The sequence below is a fragment of the Leptodactylus fuscus genome, chromosome 4 (genome assembly GCF_031893055.1).
Source record: "Leptodactylus fuscus isolate aLepFus1 chromosome 4, aLepFus1.hap2, whole genome shotgun sequence".
NCBI classification, from domain to species: Eukaryota; Metazoa; Chordata; class Amphibia; order Anura; family Leptodactylidae; genus Leptodactylus; species Leptodactylus fuscus.
In genome coordinates this window covers 26994473-27013285 of record NC_134268.1, presented here as the reverse complement: position 1 = coordinate 27013285, position 18813 = coordinate 26994473, and the positions used below count along the sequence as shown (strand labels likewise).

At 42.3% G+C, this 18813-nt stretch overlaps 1 protein-coding gene across 1 annotated transcript in view; it reads left to right on the top strand.

The window, feature by feature from the left end:
* LOC142200096 (fibrocystin-L-like) overlaps nucleotides 1-18813 on the top strand; it is a 207602-nt gene that overhangs the window by 98985 nt on the left and 89804 nt on the right. Inside the window, exons 30-37 of the mRNA XM_075270160.1 lie at nucleotides 1286-1447; nucleotides 3177-3298; nucleotides 8542-8867; nucleotides 12320-12462; nucleotides 13376-13480; nucleotides 14928-15113; nucleotides 15932-16102; nucleotides 17741-17955. Of these exons, the coding sequence (XP_075126261.1) occupies nucleotides 1286-1447; nucleotides 3177-3298; nucleotides 8542-8867; nucleotides 12320-12462; nucleotides 13376-13480; nucleotides 14928-15113; nucleotides 15932-16102; nucleotides 17741-17955 (1430 nt within the window). The remainder of the gene's footprint in view (nucleotides 1-1285; nucleotides 1448-3176; nucleotides 3299-8541; nucleotides 8868-12319; nucleotides 12463-13375; nucleotides 13481-14927; nucleotides 15114-15931; nucleotides 16103-17740; nucleotides 17956-18813) is intronic.

The window sequence follows — 18813 nt, the reverse complement described above, 5'->3', positions numbered from 1 at the left end:
CGTATCATACGAGCATGGCGAGATGGTGGAGAACCCCCCTCCAACCGTGGAAAGTGTGGGCGTAAGACTATACTCGAAACTCGAGGTCTTTGGTCCCTAAAGCGACTGGTGAAGAATAACCGCCGGAAAACCACCTTTGAGCTCACACAGATGTTCGAAATGTGTCGCTCCGTGGAGTTGGAGTGAACAATGCGACGGGAACTCAAAGGAATGGGTCTCAACAGTTGTGTCGCCACACGAAAGCCATTGGTGACAGAGACCAACAGACGTCGGCGCCTGTCATTTGCAAGAGACCACAAGGATTGGACCCTAGAGCAGTGGAGAAAGGTCATGTGGTCAGATGAATCATGTTTCACATTGTTCCAGAGTGATGGTCGTGTTCGGGTGCGACGAGAAGCACACGAAACACTGGAATGTGCTGGAAAGGAACCTGCGCTGTCACTCACCACCCCCAACGAATCTGCGTAACCTGGGCTCCCTGATACTCGAGAATTGGATCAAAATCCCCGAGTCTACACTACAGAACATTATAGACTCCATGCCGAGACGGATGCGTGCTGTTATTCGTGCTCATGGTGGCCCAACTAAATACTAACACTCGTGACTTTTTTTTTGGCCAGGCAGTGTATAAAAAAAGTTACAAATGTTAAAATATGGGAACACCATTTTTGTAAAAGTGAAAATTGTAAACATGAAAAAATATATATAAATTTGCTCTCACCATCATCGTATTGACCTGTAACATAGACAATGTCTCATTTTTACTAGACAGTGAAAACTGTAAAAATGAAACCTGTAAGAAAATGGTGCAAATGTTTTTTGGTTTTTTTCCCCAATTCCACCCCATTCTGACTTTTTTTTTTCAGGTTTCCCAGTACATTATACAAAATATTAAATTGTTCCCTTATGAAGAACAATTTGCCTTGCAAAAAGTAAACCCTCATATGTTCCCATGAATGGCAAAAATTAAAACATAATATCTTTTGGAAGAGATAAAAATGAAAACAGAAAACTTGGAAATTGCTGTTTTCCCAAGGGCTTCATCGTGAATTCCCTTCTGACGGACTCCCTTAAATAAGAGCAGCTCCAGTCGTGTATTGGATGCTCACCCCTTTATACTAATGAACGGCCTGTAATACTGAATGTTTCCATTTGCGGCTTGTTCTTAATTATAAGTTGTGTGTGTTGAGACAATGCCATCAATGATACATGTGTACAGAATGCTACGTATCATATATATTGTTTTGTTCAGTATTGCTTATATTTGTGTGTATTTTATATGTAGACAATGAGATCCGATGTCAGGTTCAGAAAGCAAGTGCTGGAACGTACCCGATCAGTGTGTACATCGCAGGCCTGGGATTTGCAGCATCCTTTGGTGGAAACTTGACTTTTACTTATCAGATCACAATCACTTCAATCACACCTTCATCCGGAAGCCGCGCAGGTACTTATGTAGATCCTTTGCTCCCTAATTTAGATAACCCCTGGTTATTTGCCCTGATCTAACATGAGGAGAGTAACAAATTTAGAAACTCCCTGTATTAACTAGAGGTATATGGCTGTCAATGTGGGCGACTCGTGCATCAACGCAGTAAGTTGTCATTGTGTATGGCAGGGGTCTCAAACTCAACTCAGCATGTGGGCTGCAGAGCAAGATCCCAGCCAGTCGGCGGGCCGCACCGCGGCAAATTTAGCTCCACCCACTTTTATGTTGACTCCGCCCATTCATTTTTCATGTGCCCCCACACTGTATAATCCTCCTACAGTCACCCGTAAACTATATGCCCCCCCTCCATCTTTCCCCCAGTTACATATACACCTTTCATCTGCCCCCAGATTCATGTCCCTCCATCTCTGCCCCCAGATTCATGTCCCCGCATCTCTGCCCCCAGTTTCATGTCCCCCCATCTCTGCCCCCAGTTTCATGTCCCCCCATCTCTGCCCCCAGTTTCATGTCCCCCCATCTCTGCCCCCAGTTTCATGTCCCCCATCTCTGCCCCCAGTTTCATGTCCCCCCATCTCTACCCCCAGATTCATGTCCTCTCCATCTCTGCCCCCAGATTCATGTCCTCTCCATCTCTCTCCCCAGATTCATGTACTCCCATCTCTGCCCCCAGATTCATGTCCCCCATCTCTTCCCCCAGATTCATGTCCCTCCATCTCTGCCCCAGTGTCATGCCGTTCTCTCCCCTCCCTTCGTCTGCCCCCAGTGTCATGAGCCCCTTCATTCCACCTCAATGTTTAAAAAGGACCTTTCACCATTTTGCCCACAGGCAGTTCTATATACTGCCGGAAAGCTGACAGTGCGCTGAGTTCAGCACACTGTCGGCTTTCCCAATCTGGGCCCGGTGTGAAGAGCTTACGGTCCGGTACCGTAGCTCTTCTATGGTCAGAAGGGAGTTTCTGCCACTCAGTCAGAGACGTCCTTCTTCACAGCACAGCCAATCGCGCTGTTCCTCCCAGCTCTCACAGCACAGCGCGATTGGCTGTGCTGTGAAGAAGGACGTCTCTGGCTAACTGTCAGAAACGCCCTTCTGACCATAGAAGAGCTATGGTACCGGGACCGTAAGCTCTTCACACTGGGCCCACATCGGGAAAGCCGACAGTGTGCTGAACTCAGCGCACTGTCAGCTTTCCGGCAGTATATAGAACTGCCTGTGGGCAAAATGGTGAAAGGTCCTCTTTAACACACAAAAAAAACCCACTTATACTCACCATCCAACGTTCCCCCGCCGCGCTCTGCAGTTTCACTAGTAGACCTGTAGGCGCGATGTGATGATGTGACGTCATCACATCGCGCCTATATGTTCACTAGCCGGAACGTAGCGGCTAGTCACGCTAGGGACGCTGGATCCGCGTTGAATACATTGCAAGATGATTATATCCACTAGCCGCTAGTGGATATAATCATCTCGCAATGTATTCAACGCGGATCCGGCGTCCCTAGGCTTGTGCGGGCCGCACAAAATTGTTCGAGGGGCCGCATGCGGCCCGCGGGCCGCGAGTTTGAGACCCCTGGTGTATGGGATGGAAAAAAAAGCAATCAGTCTTTCACTTCCAGGAGGTAGTGGCAAGGAGGGAGACTCCAGTTTGTTTTTCACTATCAGATACCCCTCTCTTTAGAAATGATTCTTCTTCTGAGCATTAACATTGGAAATATCCTTCCTTTCTAGGAGGCACATCGGTAACAATTTATGGCTCTGGGTTTAGTGGGGACTCAGAGGTAAAACTTGGTGGCAGTGGATGTGCCGTGGTCTTTGTTAATATTACTGTGATTGAATGCCTGACCTCTGCGGTAAGTTCATGTCATGTATGATATAAAAATGTTTTGGGAGAAGTGATGACATATTGCGATCTTTCGGGATAACTAAAATGATCCCTTCATCAGGCTGGTATCAGTCTGGTCCATCAAAGGACCATAACAAGAGGCAAGCAGACCACTACATGTATGATGTTATAAACTAATTACTTAAAGTGTATATAGCAATTTTTGATGCTCCTTGCCAAATTAGAATTTACCATATTTAGAATGTCTGAGAAGCTCCTGAAAAAAGGGACTCCTGGAAGAACTGGCAAGTCCTGTCATTTTATGTGCCGGTCACATCTGTAAAAGGGGCATGGCAAGCATATTTCATGCTCATGGCACAAGAAAGAGGGGTGGCAACTCCTCGGGGCATGACAATTCAATAGAGGGGGTGTGACCATACCCAAAATCGAGTACGGCCTTGTTTGAAAATTTCCATGGAGTGTTACACATACTTCCAGTTGACAAGTATGCAATCCACTTATGCCAGATACTAACGTTTGATGTTTTCACACTTGCGCCAGTTGGTCTGGTCCATAAGAGGACCATAACAAGAGGAAAGCAGACCACTACAATTGCGGAAACTGACTGACCCCATTACAATTCAAACCTAAACTGGTGGATGAAAAAGTCATCCATGCAGGACTTTTTCATATGCCGATTTCAGATGAAAATGTTAATGCAGCCCGATTCAGTATCTACCATAGAAGTGAAGGGAGAAAGCACATATGTTGCCACATCAACATTCAATTTCCATCTGGATGTCACCCTATAGGCAGAACAGCGTTAAGGATTTCCACTCTTGACATACATGAAGCTTCCATATACTGAAATATGCCACAAATGTTAACCACCCTAATCCCTTTACTTCTTTTAGCAGTGAAACCAAACATAAGTGTCCACAAAAATTACTGAACCACCTTCTGTCTCTGTCTATTTTGCTCCTCCTAGCTGCTGGGGACATTTCTCCAAACCCCGGCCCTTCTTCTTTCACTAACTTTTCCTCTTCCTGCACACATAGAAGGCCTACAAACCTCATCAATATTCACCATGTTCCTTCTCCACATCTTTCCCCTGTCTCTTTTGACTGCTCTCTCTTAAACACCATATCAGTGTGTAACAAACTAGAATATATTAATGACTTATTCCTTAGAAAAACTCTCAACGTGCTCGCCCTTACTGAAACTTGGATCCAGCAGGCAGATACGGCCTCCCCTGCTGCTCTGTCTCATGGTGGCCTACAATTTTCATATACTTCTAGGCCTGACAACAGGCAGGGTGGTGGGGTAGGCTTACTTCTGTCGCCACAGTGCATTTTTCAGGCCATTCCACCGGTACCCTCACTCACATTCTCTTCATTTGAAGTCCATGCTATCAGACTTTTCCACCCACTCTCCTTACATGTGGCCGTGATCTACCGTCCACCTGGCTCACCCTACTAATTTCCGGACCACTTCACTTCATGACTTTCCCACTTTTTATCCTACGAAATTCCTGCTGCCCTCATCATGGGTGACTTTAACATCCCTATTTACACCCCTGTCTCCCCTGCTGCCTCACAGTTTCTCTCCATAACTACTTCTCTTGGTCTTTCACAATGTTCTTCTTCCGCCACACATGTAGATGGAAACACAATTGATCTTGCCTTTCATCGACTCCTCACAGTTTCTAAGTTCACTAACTATTCTCTGCCACTCTCTGATCATAATCTTCTGTCTATCACCATCAGTGCCCTCTCCCCTTCACAAGATACCCCTACCCATCATACATATAGGAATTTACATGCTATTAACACCCAGCACCTCTCAGATATTCTACAGTCCCCTCTGTCCACATCTCCTCAATCTCCTGTCCCAATCTGGTCACCAGTCACTATAATGAAACCCTTAAAAATGCATTGGATGAGGTGGCTCCCCCCTCCACGTGTAAATTTCAACGTAGGAGGCAGCAACTCTGGCACACGTCACAGACACGTTTTCTTCAGTGGTGCTCTAGGTGTGCCGAACGTCTCTGGAGAAAATCACGTTCACCTGCAGATTTCCTCCACTTCAAATTTATGCTTAAAACATATAGCTCTGCCCTTTACCTCGCCAAACAAGACTATTTCACTGCTCTCATCTCCTCTCTCTCTCTCTAGTAACTCTAAAAGGCCTTTTGAAACTTTTCACTCCTTACTCACACCCAAGGTACAGACGCCATTCACAGACCTTATTGATGATGACTTGGCCACTTATTTCCTTTTTTAATTTTTTTTTTAATGTAGATTGTGAGCCCCATAGGGCTCACAATGTACTTTTTTTTTCCCCTCACCAACTGCACTTCAGACTGTCTATTATCATCTTTTGAACCTGCTGCAGGAGAAGTTTCTCAGCTACTTTCTTCATCTCGCCCTACAACCTGCAGTAGTGACCCCTTCCCCTCACGCCTTCTCCAATCTCTGTCGCCTGCTGTCACTACTTACCTTACTAAAATATTTAACCTCTCTCTCTCTTCTGGAATCTTCCCATCCTCTTTCAAACATGCTGTCATAACCCTGCTATTGAAAAAAATCCTCCTTGGACTCGTCCTGTGCTGCTAACTATCAACCCGATCTCTATCCTCCCCTTCACCTCTAAAAGCTTGAAACGCATGGTCTATTCTCATTTAATCCGCTATCTCTCTGCTAACTCTCTGCTAGACCCGTTACAATCTGATTTCCGCGCTTTGCACTCTACTGAAACGGCCCTCAGAAAAGTCTACAGTGATCTCCTGATGTCTAAATCCAATGGTGACTTCTCTCTTCTTATTCTTCTGGATCTCTCAGCAGAATTTGACACTATTGACCATCGACTCCTCTTTACTATGCTCCGCTCATTCGGCATCAAGGACACTGCGCTCTCCTGGTTCTCCTCTTATCTCTCAGACTGCACTTTCAGTGTATTATATGCGGGCTCTGTTTCTTCCCCTCTTTCCCTTGTTGTTGGGGATCCTCAGGGCTCGGTCCTAGGCCCACTGCTCTTCTCTCTCTACACAGCCCCCATTGGACAAACCATCACCAGATTTGGCTTCTGGTACCATCTTTATGCTGATGACACCCAATTATACACATCTTCCCATGACATCACCCTTGTACTCATACAGAACACCAGCAACTGTCTCTCTGCTGTCTCAAATATCATGTCTTTGCTCTATCTGAAACTAAATCTCTCCAAGACTGAACTACTACTGTTTCCACCATATAATAGATCTGTCCCTGATATATCCATTGCAGTCTCAGGCCTTACTATAACTCCTAGACAGCATGCCTGCTGCCTCGTGGTGGTGATATCCAATCACTCGCACGCTCGTGTCATCTTCACCTCAAAAACATCTCCAGAATACGCCATTTCCTTACCAGAGATACATTAAAGACACTTATTGTTGCTCTGATTCACTCTCGCCTTGACTACTGTAACTCCTTACTAATCGGTCTTCCCCTTAATAAACTCTCCCCTTTTTAATCAATTCTGAATGCAGCGGCCAGGCTCATCTATCAGTCTAGACGTTACAGCGATGCCTCTGGTCTGTGTCAGTCACTACATTGGCTGCCTATTCATTACAGCATACAATATAAACTTATCACCCTCATCCATAATGCTGCACCTCCCTACATTTCCTCCCTCATCTCTGCCTACAGCCCAACCAGTGCTCTCCGCTCACTCAATGATCTAAGACTTACTTCCTCTATTATCAGAACCTCCCACGCTCGTATACAAGACTTCTTCCGAGTTGTACCACTTCTCTAGAATGCTCTACCCCGGACAATCAGATTAACTCCCAATTTCTACAGCTTCAAGCACAAAATAAAGACACATCTTTTCAGACAGGCTGATCACAATTCCTAATGTAAACCCTTCCTAATATAATGCCTAAAATTAACCTTCCTCTGTTCCCACTCCCACATTACCCCATGTAATATGATGCCGTTTCAGGCTAATTGTATATGTCCAGGCACAATCTGCATATTAAAGTACACGACTGGTGATGGCTCATACAGGTTTTATGCTTGTATAATGACAGTAACCTCTATTACGAAATTGTCTGACCACTGTGTAAGCAATGCAACTTCCGATGCCGCCCTTGCTAACTCTTGTCACCCCCTCTACCTCATAAATTGTAAGCTCTTGCGCGCAGGGCCCTCAGTCCCATTGTGTGAAATGACTACTTCTTTGTAATGTATCTTTTTGTCTGTAGTTGAACTCTACAAAATTGTACAGCGCTGCCGAATATGTTGGTGCTGAATAAATAAAATGTATTATTATTACTACTATTATTATTATTATTATTATTATTATTATTATTATTATTATTATTATTATGTGTTGAATGTGTTCCATACAAAGCTTTCATTTACAGAAATTCTAGACAAGCAGTTGCATTAGAATGATCATTTCCTGGGCAGTCCTTGTTATTGGTACTTCATTCTGGTTCTTAAATGGAGGTCCTACATGGGAAACCTCCCCTATGAGCTCTATTTGCCCTAATAAATTATAAAGGATTTTTTCAGATAAAACAATCCCATTAAGTTACCATAGGACCCTAGGGTAAAATAAATACTGAAAAAATTGTATATCACAGCCTTGGTGTTTTGTGTGATCCCATTGTGTAATATACTAGCACTGATGCACGAAAAACTAAACCCTGCCGGTACAGGTATTGTTAGACAGTCCCAAAAAAAATATATAGTGATTCAGCATCCAGTCTAGTGTAGACTTAAAAAATTTTCATACTTTAATAAAGCCATTTAAAATTCCACAATCACCAGAAACCAGTAAAAAATAGCAAAAAGACACAGCACTTACATATATAGACGATACTTGGGTTACATGGAACAATGGATACACGGAAAAAAACTTTAGCCGCCTACGCGTTTCAGGGTCAGAGCCCCTTCCTCATGAGGAAGCGCGTAGGCGGCTAAAGTTTTTTTCGTGTATCCATTGTTCCATGTAACCCAAGTATCGTCTATATATGTAAGTGCTGTGTCTTTTTGCTATTTTTTACTGGTTTCTGGTGATTGTGGAATTTTAAATGGCTTTATTAAAGTAGAAAAAATTTTTAAGTCTACACTAGACTGGATGCTGAATCACTATATATTTTTTTTTGGGACTAAAATAAATACTGTTCAACAGAATCATAGAAGGTAAAAGTCTTGTCGCTGACACAAAAATGTTAAAATGTGGCCATATACAGTACATGAATAATGTTGTTTTTTTCAGGGACCAGAAGGCTTCACAGATGTTTTTGTTTTCACAAATGGACTCAATGGAACCTTGAAGAATGCCTTCAATTTGACCTCTTACCTGGCTCCAACCATCAGTGGAATCAGCCCAAGTGTCAGCAGTGTTTTGGGTAATACAACCCTGACCATTTCAGGGAACAACTTCCAAAGTCAGTCAGTGGGCAATGCTGTATTACTTGGGAATAAACCATGCAAGGTTCTGGAATGGACTCCAACCAGTATAACATGTCTTCTGCCCGCACTTCCTCCAGGGAAGTACAATGTCATCGTACAAGTCCAAAACTGGGGATTTGCTATTACCAGGTATTTATATTTTTGTTGCTTGACACTGTACTAGTCTGTGGGGCCAATTTATTAAGATTGTAGAGCAGTGCACCAGACTTAGGCTATGATCTCAGGATCCACTCTTGTCATCCTTAGACAAACCATCTTTATTGTTTAAAGGGATTCTATCATTAAAATGCAATTTTTTTTCTGGGTACCACGTCGTAATAGCCTTAAGAAAAGCTATTCTTCTCCTACCTTTAGGTGTCTTCTCTGCACCGCCGTTCGGTATAAATCCCGCTTTCTGTCAGTATGCAAATGAGTTATCTCGCAGCACTGGGGGCGGGCCCCAGCGCTCAAACAGCACTGTGGGCATCCCCAATGCTGCGAGAGAACTCTTCAGCCCCACCTCCACCTTCTTCAGGAACGGCCTCTCTTTGCGTCTTCTTTTGGCGCTGGCTTCAAACTTCTAGGCCTCAAGCCTAGGGCAAAGCCGACTGCGCATGCCCACGGGCCACAAGAAAATGACCGCTTTTACAGTATTGAAGAGTGCACAACAATTATGAATTTCAGCATGAGGAGAAGGAGAAAGATACTGCCGTAGACCTCTGTCCCATCCAGATACCAGTGGCTTATCAATGTCACATAGTTACTTAGTAGATGAGGCTGAATAAAGACACAGGTCCATCAAGTCTAAACAATAACCCTACAGTGATCTAGAGAAAGGCAAACCCCCCCCCAAAAAAAAAAACAAAAACATGAGGCTGATGCCAATTGCCCCATGTCCAATTTGGCAATCAATATAAAATCCTGGATCAACTTGTGCTTACCAATATCTAAAACCTATAACATTTTTCTGTTCAAGAAAGACATCCAGGCCCTCCCCGAACTTGCACAATGAACCCAACATCACCACATGCTGTGGTAGTCACTTCCATAGCTTCCCTGCTCTTACAGCAAAGACTTCCCATCTACGTTGCAGGCAAAATTTTTATTAGTTAGCTATTAACCCCTTCCCGACATCCGCCGTAATAGTACGGCGCTGCCGGGAAGGACTTCCCGCAAACCGCCGTACTAGTACGGCGGCTGCATGGTGCGCACACAGAACCTGTGTGCGCACCATGCGCTGCGGGTGTCAGCTGTAATACATGGCTGACTATGCTCTGTAACAATCGCGGTTGGAACCGGGTCCAATCGCAGGTGTTAACCCTTGCGATGCCGGCTGCCGGCATCTCTGGGGATTGTAACGTAACGGTGCCGGTTTTGGGGGGGGGGGGCGGTGTTCGTAGGGGGCAGCCCGGGGTCTGATCAGTGACCCCGGGTCTGCCCCATGCCGTCCCCTTCACTTACCTGGCTGATTAGCCGATCACTGCTTCAATCCCCCATGGGGACAGAAAAAAAAAAGTGGTAAAAATAAAAAAGTTTAAATAAGTTTATAATAAATTAGAAATAAATAAAGCCCCAAAAATCCCTTTTTCCCATTTTTTATACAATGTTTTATTATGTAAAATAAAGAAAAATAGAAAAAAAACATTACATATTTGGTATCACCGAGTCCGTAATAACCTGAACAATTAAATTAAAACATTATTTAACCCAAACGGTGAACGTCATAATAAAAAAACGTAGAAAAACGCACAAAATGATTATTCACCACCTTTCCCTTACAAAATGTTCAATAAAAAGTAATCAAATGGTCAAATGAAAACCAAAATGGTACCAATAAAAAGCAGAGGTCATCCTGCAAAAAATAAGCCCTCAACCAGCTCTGTCTACCGAAAAATAAAAATGATATGCCTTTCAGAAGATGGCAATGCAAAAATAGATTTTTTTTCCCTAAATTTAATTTTATTCTGTAGAAATAGCAACGCATTAAAAAATCATATAAATGAGGTATCGCTGTAACCGTACGGACCCGCAGAAAAAATTTACCTGTTACTTATGCTGTACTCTGCACAGGAAACAAAATAAATGCTAAAAAGCAATGCCAGAATTGATGTTTCCTTTTACATCCCACCCAGAAAGAGTTAATAAAATGTAGTCAATAAGTTACAGGCCCCAAAATGGTGGCATTGAGAAGTACATCTAATACCGCAAACACCAAGCCCTCATATGGCCACATTGCCAGAAAATAAAAATAAAAATCTAGCTTGTACAATTTGAAGACAAAAACCGCAAAAGTCGCCAAATCATTAGAACGTAAGTGGCTGCGACTAGAAGGCAATGTATAATCTGTGCGAGTGTTTTCAGAGGACCCCACATATTTAGAGCTTATGAGAGATAATACACCAGCGCTGGTCCCCCAGAATGCCCCTCTTCCCCGTCCGTGTCATAGGAGCTAGTGGGAAAATAGATTGGGATTTGGTGTCCCCAATCAACTCCGCACAGCTTACACATTCACATCGGGGTTACTAATGCTACTACATCACTTGATAAATTCTTTGAGGGGTGCGGTTTTCAAAACGGGGTCACTTTCTAGAGGTTTCCACTGTTTTGACACCTCAAGGACTTTGTAAATGCGACATGGTTCCTGAAACTGATCACAGCCAGATCTGCCCTCTAAAAGCTCCTTGGCACGCCTTCCCTCCTGTGTCTCGCTGTGCATCCATATATTAGTTTACACCCACAAGTGGGGTACTGTGGTAGTCCGGAGAACTTGCATAACAAATTGTGGGGGGAGTTTTCTTCTTTAACCCCTTGTGAATGTGCAAATTCTAGGGCTAAACGAAAATATTAGTAAAATAAAATCAAATTTGCAAATTTTACCTCCAATTTGTATTAATTCCTGTTAAGCACTTATAAGGTTAAATTACTAGGTATATGTTGTTTTGGCTTATTTGAGGGGTGCAGTTTTGAAAATGGGGTGATTTATGGGGGGCTTTAATACAAGGGTCTTTCAAAACCCCTTCATAACTGGATTAGGCCCTTAAAAAATGGGTTTTGGAAATTTCTTGAAAATTTGGAATATTGTTGTTTCACTTGTAAATCTTATAATGTCCATAAAAAATAAAAGGCTGACTAAAGTTTGATGCCGACATAAAGCAGAGATCTGGGACATGAGATTTAGGATATAATTTTGGTGGTCTGACTATCTGTATGCAATGCACATCATTTTAAACTTTATAAAATGCATATTTTTAAAAATTTCCACCAAATTTCCTATTTTTTCATAACTAAACACAAAACATATCAACCAAAATTTACCACTAACATGAAGTACAATGTGTTACGAAAAAACAATCTCAAAATCACTTTGGTAAGTTAAAGCGTTCCAAAGTTATTGCCACATAAAGTGACACATGTCAGTTTTGAAAAATCGAGCTTGGTCAGGAAGTCAAAAAGTGCCATCGGCGGGAAGGGGTTAAAGCTGCTCCCAGATGCACTGACTGCTGCAACTGATTCCTCTGAGTTTAACAATTGGGCAGGTTAAAATCCAACAACTGAATTATTTTTACCGCAATATATGACACTTTGCCGTTGTTTTGTTGCAGCATGGGTAGTGAAGCCTCAGTTGAATATATTCTGAAAGTGAACAGCATCTCCCCACAATATGGATCCCTGTATGGAGGTTCCCGAGTCACACTGACAGGAGCCGGATTTAGTCTTGACCCAAGTAAAAATCAAGTACAAATAGGTAAAGTATTAATGATATTGCTTGCTGAAAAATCTGGGTAATACACACTGGGGCAAATAAACTAATGAAAATGGGGGGGAAATGGTCTGTAATGGAGACCAACACAGTCATAACTCATGCAAGTATTCTAGCGTGAGCTATAATAAATATATCGGGCCAAGGCATTCCCGACTCACCCCGCTACGTCACATTCACAGAAAGTGGTGAGCGAGGTTCAGATCAGAGGATGCGGGGCATCTTTGGTGCAGGAAAGGGCAGTGCACCAAAGATACGCCACATTAGGCCCCATCTGCTGTAGATGGGTTGAACAATTCCCTCCAACTCAACATAATTTGCACCAAAAACCTGGTGTATGGGCTCTACACCTCATTTTTTTAAGAGTTCCTGTGTCTTGAACACTGGTTCAGTTTACGTTTGTACGGTATACTTAGTAAACTTAGAAAGTATCACAGAAATTTATTAAGGCTGGTGTATCCTGTGTCACTCTTAACAAAGGCCCCGACTGGGAAAGGTGCATCAGAACTACTAAGAAGCTCTTGCACTTAAAGTAGAAGTCTACATCAGTTAGGAATTGGCATAGATTTGCTATACACCAAACGACAGTTTTCTGGTATGAGATATAATAAATATGTCAGACCAAACCCGTCATGCTCTACCCACTTTCATAAAAAATGTTGACCTAGGTGCAGAGTGTGTGATTTGATGCATTTTTGGTGCAAGAAAGGGCAACGTGGCAAAGATGCACCAAAATTAAATCCATCCACACTAAAAAACTGTGTAGATTTGATGAATTCCCCAGCTTATCAACCCTACTGTGATCCACTTTAGCAGAACTTCTTATTCTATGATGTTGCTGTCAAATGAAAGTTTCTCTTTTATAGATGCAACATTATATATGTATATTATATTCTAGGCTCCCTACCATGCAACGTCTCGGTCAGTTCAGCCAATGAGATGATCTGTGTGATTCAAAGATCTGGCACAGTATATACGGTAACAAATGAAGGAAAAGATTCAGGTGAGTACAATATCCTGCCAGCTTCAACCACAAAGTATGCTCAATATACAGTATATACTTCAATGTTATATTCTTACTATAGAGGACTATGACCTGTGGTTACAATGTAATTCTTGCGCACATCACTATTCAGCCATCACCTGTGTATAATGATAATAGCACCAGATTACCGCAACACAACCTAAACATTTTGTGAAGGAAAAAATTGCAAGCCATGCATTGAGCCTGACATTTTTTGTGATGATTGGAAACTTTTTTCCCCATAGTGTTTTTCCAGTACATTCACTACAACCCTACAAATTTACCGCATGGCCAATGCTACTTGTGCTTTTGTGCCACAGCTACACACAGATTTTTACAGGTGTATTTTCCAGGCTGCTTCATGTATTCATTTTAGTCTGCAGCTGACTACTAAACTCTGTATCAGTACTTGGTACAGAGTACTCTGTACCACTAGCATAGCTCACACCGTAAGTGAGTTTTATGAAGAAAATGCAAATCTGTTTTCCAGGATGTAATTAGGAAAACAATACCTCTGCTCGCTGCCTCTAGGACAGCCCCCTTAAACATCAGGCATTGCTTTTTCAGAAAGCCTAATACCATGATGTCGGATTATTGCCAGACTAGTATTTCCATTCCAAAAGGAACAGACTTCTCAGCTGTGGACAGAGCTGTTTCGATCTCCTCAGCACAGCGTAGGGAAACTGGTTTGACTGGGTGAGAGACTATAGACCAGGGTCAGGGACTAAGAAAACTCCTTATGGAGAGTGCCATTGCAGGCATATGGAGAATTACAACCCATTTTTGCCCCACTGGGGGACTCTGGGGAATATGCAAATTTGTTTTCCAGGATGTAATTAGGAAAACAATGCATCTGCGTTTTATGAATAATGGCACAAGACGTGGAGAAGTTGCCCAAGGCTACCAAAAAGGTTGCTGCTTTTCTGGGCCCGTTATTAGAGTCTGATTGATTGTTATAGGCAAATGCTCCAGTGTCTGGCATTAGATCCCAGCATACTAACCCAGATAGATAGATTATGGGCACCTGAATCTAACTGTGTTTTCCCCTTGCGAATTGCTGTTTCTGTGGTCAAGATATTGTCATTTTTACCCAGCATGCAGATGAGTTCTTTGGAGCAACAAGAGTGTTGCTGATTTCCTCATTGGAGCAATGGGACTGCCCTGGTTGCTCCAAACAGCTCATTTGTATATTGACAAAAAGGTATCGATATCTTGGCAACCTTTGCACTGATTTCCCAGTGAAAACCTGATTTGATTCAAGTGCCTCTAACTTATCTATCTACAGGTTTAGGTTAATATGCTGGGTTGTGGTGACACACTCTCTTTATGGAAAATGTTATTCTTCTATCTCATTTTTGCTGACAATTGATACATTGATGTAATATTATACAGTGTGCATTATTTAATAATTGTATATTTTCTTTAGTGTACGGCACTGGTTACGCCTGGTCTCCATCACGCCTGGTGATATCTACCGGAGACACTGTAGTTTGGCGATGGAACTCTCAGCCGCTCATCACGGGTATTGGATACAGAGTATTCTCAGTATCAGATCCTGGAAACTTCACCTATGATGGAATTTCCTTCAACAGTGGAAATAGTGTACCCTCAGGTCTGTACCCACTGTATCAGTATTTTAATAGCTTGTGAGGTTGAGGTTTACTAAATCAATGGTGGGGGATCATTGTTCACCCCATATCCACCAATAATTGTGATCTATGAAATTTTACCCACTCCCTTACATTAATTTTTTTAAATATAGATTGTGAGCCCCATATAGGGATCACAATGTATATATATATTTTTTTTCCTATCAGTATGTCTTTGTAGAATGGGAGGAAATCCATGCAAACACAGGGGGAACATACAAACTCCTTGCAGATGTCGTTCCTGGCGGGTTTCAAACCCAGGACTTCAGCGCTGCAAGGCTGCAGTGCTAACCACTGAGCCACTGTGTTGCCCCTTACTCACTCCCTTACATTTAATCTAATAGGCCATAATGAGATGATGGTAATGGGACATTGGGTTCACTTACCTACTGTCATATATTCCAGTATACCTGTACTTCTTTGAAAGCTTAAGGTTTTAGTTGTTTTTTTTTTTTTCTTAAATGCCCCACACGGAGCTCACAAAGTGTACTTTTTTTCCCCTGTCGGTATGTCTTTGGAATATGGGATGGAAATCCATGCAAATACGGGGAGAACTTATAAACTCCTTGCAGATTTTTTTTTTGCCCTTGGCGGGACTTGAACACCAGGACTCCAGCGCTGCAAGGCTGCAGTGCTAACCACTAACCCTCTATGTGGACCCTCTAAGGTTATAGTTTTAAGATAGGAGGGCACATATTTTTCAATGCCTTACAAGACAGCTCACTGACATTAGTATGCTTTGTAATAGTTTATTAATAATATTAATGTTTTCTTTCCTAAGGTGTCTTTTCCTATCAGTTCACATCTCCTGGGGATTATTACTACAGCAGCGGCTATGTTGTTAGTGGATGGACAATAGTTATGCAAGGAGTGGTCCGCGTAATTCCTATCAGTGACCAGAGCAGCCCAGTCCGCATGTTTCTTGGAGGAATGGAGGCCACCTATACTTCTGGTAAGTAAACATAATATAGAATCTCTAGAATTCTGCAGAATTCTGCCATTACTTAGTGGCAAGGACAGTCAAGACTTTTTTTTTCTTTTATACGCCCTGCAAATAAACTTTACTCAGTTCTGATTGGTTATTATAGATATGGCCAATGGTCCAATGTGGATTTCAGGTTTTCTTGAGGGTAATTTGTCATATACATTTCTGATAAAACATGCCAAAATCATGGTACATTTTAAAACCCATAGTCCAGCTACCTCGGGGTGCACAGGGGTGTAATAGGCACAAACCCCTCTATAGCGATGGTTCTTGAAAAGGAGCAAAGACACTTCTGCTTCTTATCCACTGAACCAACTTCTGGCACCTAGAAACTGGTTCAGCCAATCTGTACATGGATCAGATGTCAGATCTTCAAAGATCACATACTATCAGCCTATCCTGTTGATAGGTTATCTGTATGAAATATGCATTTGGGTCTGGGCAATCCCTTTAAATTACAGTACCTACTTACCTGCACTTCTACTGAAATTTCCCCACTGTGGGACTATTAAAGGATTATCTTATCTTATCTTCTACCAAATATAGATCACCATGGGTTGTGGATGGATTATGGCCACTGAAATGAGATTGTATTATGGTCATAGGATGCTATGAAGGATATGGCTCATCGTGAGATTAAAGGTGACACAGGCTAGCTTTAGCTTCTAAGCTTTCCCCAGCACAGTTTCCTGTGGCCTCCTGAATTGCAGAGTCCCTCACTGAACAGAAAATATTGGCATACCCTGAGAATACATCGTCATGTTCTGTGTGGGAACAAAGTAGTTTTCTCATGAACATATTTAGAGATAAGTGTACACAATTTACAGTTAAACATTTTTACTAGGCATCTTAGTTGCAACAATCTTTTGTCATGTTCGGGTTATCTTCTCATACCTGTAGTGTCCCTGCCTCGTAACCTGTAGATTGTGAGAACTATATAGGGATCACAATGTACCTTTTTCCCTATCAGTATGTCTTTAGAGTATGGGAGGAAATCCACGCAAACACGGGGAGAACATACAAACTCCTTGCAGATGTTGTTGATTCAAGCCCAGGACTCCAGTGCTGCAAGGCTGTAGTGCTAACCACTGAGCCACCATATTGCCCCCATCATGGCTGTTTTTCTGACCATAGAAAGTTCCTGTATTTATGGACATATCCATTGGTAACCGATCAACACAAAAGATGTCACCACTAAGATGGTTAGAAAAAAACAAAAAAAAACAAATTTTTAAAAATTATTTATATTTGCAAAAATGTTTAACTTTTAATTGTCTACAAATTTAAATACGGTTATGGTCATGAGAAAACCTCTTCAAACTGAGACCAAAGTCTAAAAAAAAAAACATTTTTTTTTCAACCTGTGGCCTTAGCTGCCATGGATTCTCTCGGGGGAGCACACTCCTGGGTTGTCATATCCCACTATATGAAAATGGAAAGGGATAGTTAACAAAACTTCACAGGTCATTAAGTCATTTTGTCTCTTCTATGGTCCCTGCGGTTTCCAGTACAGCATTTGATATTAATCACTTTACTAACCTACTAAATATGCTATCAAATAAGAGAATTTATTATCATAGACTGGTTGTCTTGATGTTTCCACAGCTCCGTCTCCCACCAGACCGCAAAGCGCCTGCGTCACACCAGACCCGGCATGCCCTCGGTTCATCATCCCCTCTGCCAGTAACACGTCTATACAGTTTGGTTTCTCCAAGTGTTATTCTCCCGTTATTACCAACATTACACCAAACTTTGGAACGATCTATGATTCAATAACCATCATGGGAACCGGCTTCAGTAACCTCACTTGTGCCAACCAGGTATAAAACCTTATCAGTCAGCTTTATCACACTAGTATAATGAGTATGACTGTGACAAATGACACCTCATAGTAAAGAAATAATGTATAAAGGTGGAGTAAGTGGTCATAACTAGAGATGAGCGAATATACTTGATCGAATACCTGCGCCGCATCACTCCCGGTGCAAAAACACTTCCGGGGCATTGAATTTTTACTGCCCCTCCCACCTTCACTGGTGCCGGGACCTATGCGGCGCAGGTATTCGATTGAGTATATTCACTCATCTCTAGTTATAACTATACTCTGTTCTTTGTAATATGTAAAGTGATAAATTGCGCCCAATACTTTAATGTGGTCACACATGGAATTTGGCGCAGATTTTGAGGGAGATTCTGCCAAAATGAAATGTCACCTGTATTCTATGTTTTGGTTAGGTTTCGAGGATACCGATTGCGAGGATACCAAATTTATATGTTTTTATTTACATTTTAACCCATTAACAAAAATCCAATGGTGGCCCCACTTTTAGTTTTGCCCAGGGCTAGGGTTGAGTGATTGGGAAAGATCTGATCCTGATCGGCGATCGAGCAAATTTCATGATCGGGATTGGCTGGAAGATGATCGAAAATTGGATTTTAAAAACGATTCTGAAATTTCAAGATCGGCTCAATCCTACTCCATAAACATAAAGTAGGGTTGAGTAATCTGGATCGGGAGAGATTGGATCCTGATCGGTGATCGAGCAAATTTCACTATCAGGATCGGCTGGAAAATGATCGAAAATCAAATTTTAAAAACAATCCTGAAATCTCAAGATTGGCTCAACCCTACCCATAGCCACACTTTGTCTAAAACCAGCTCTGGCTACAGAAACACA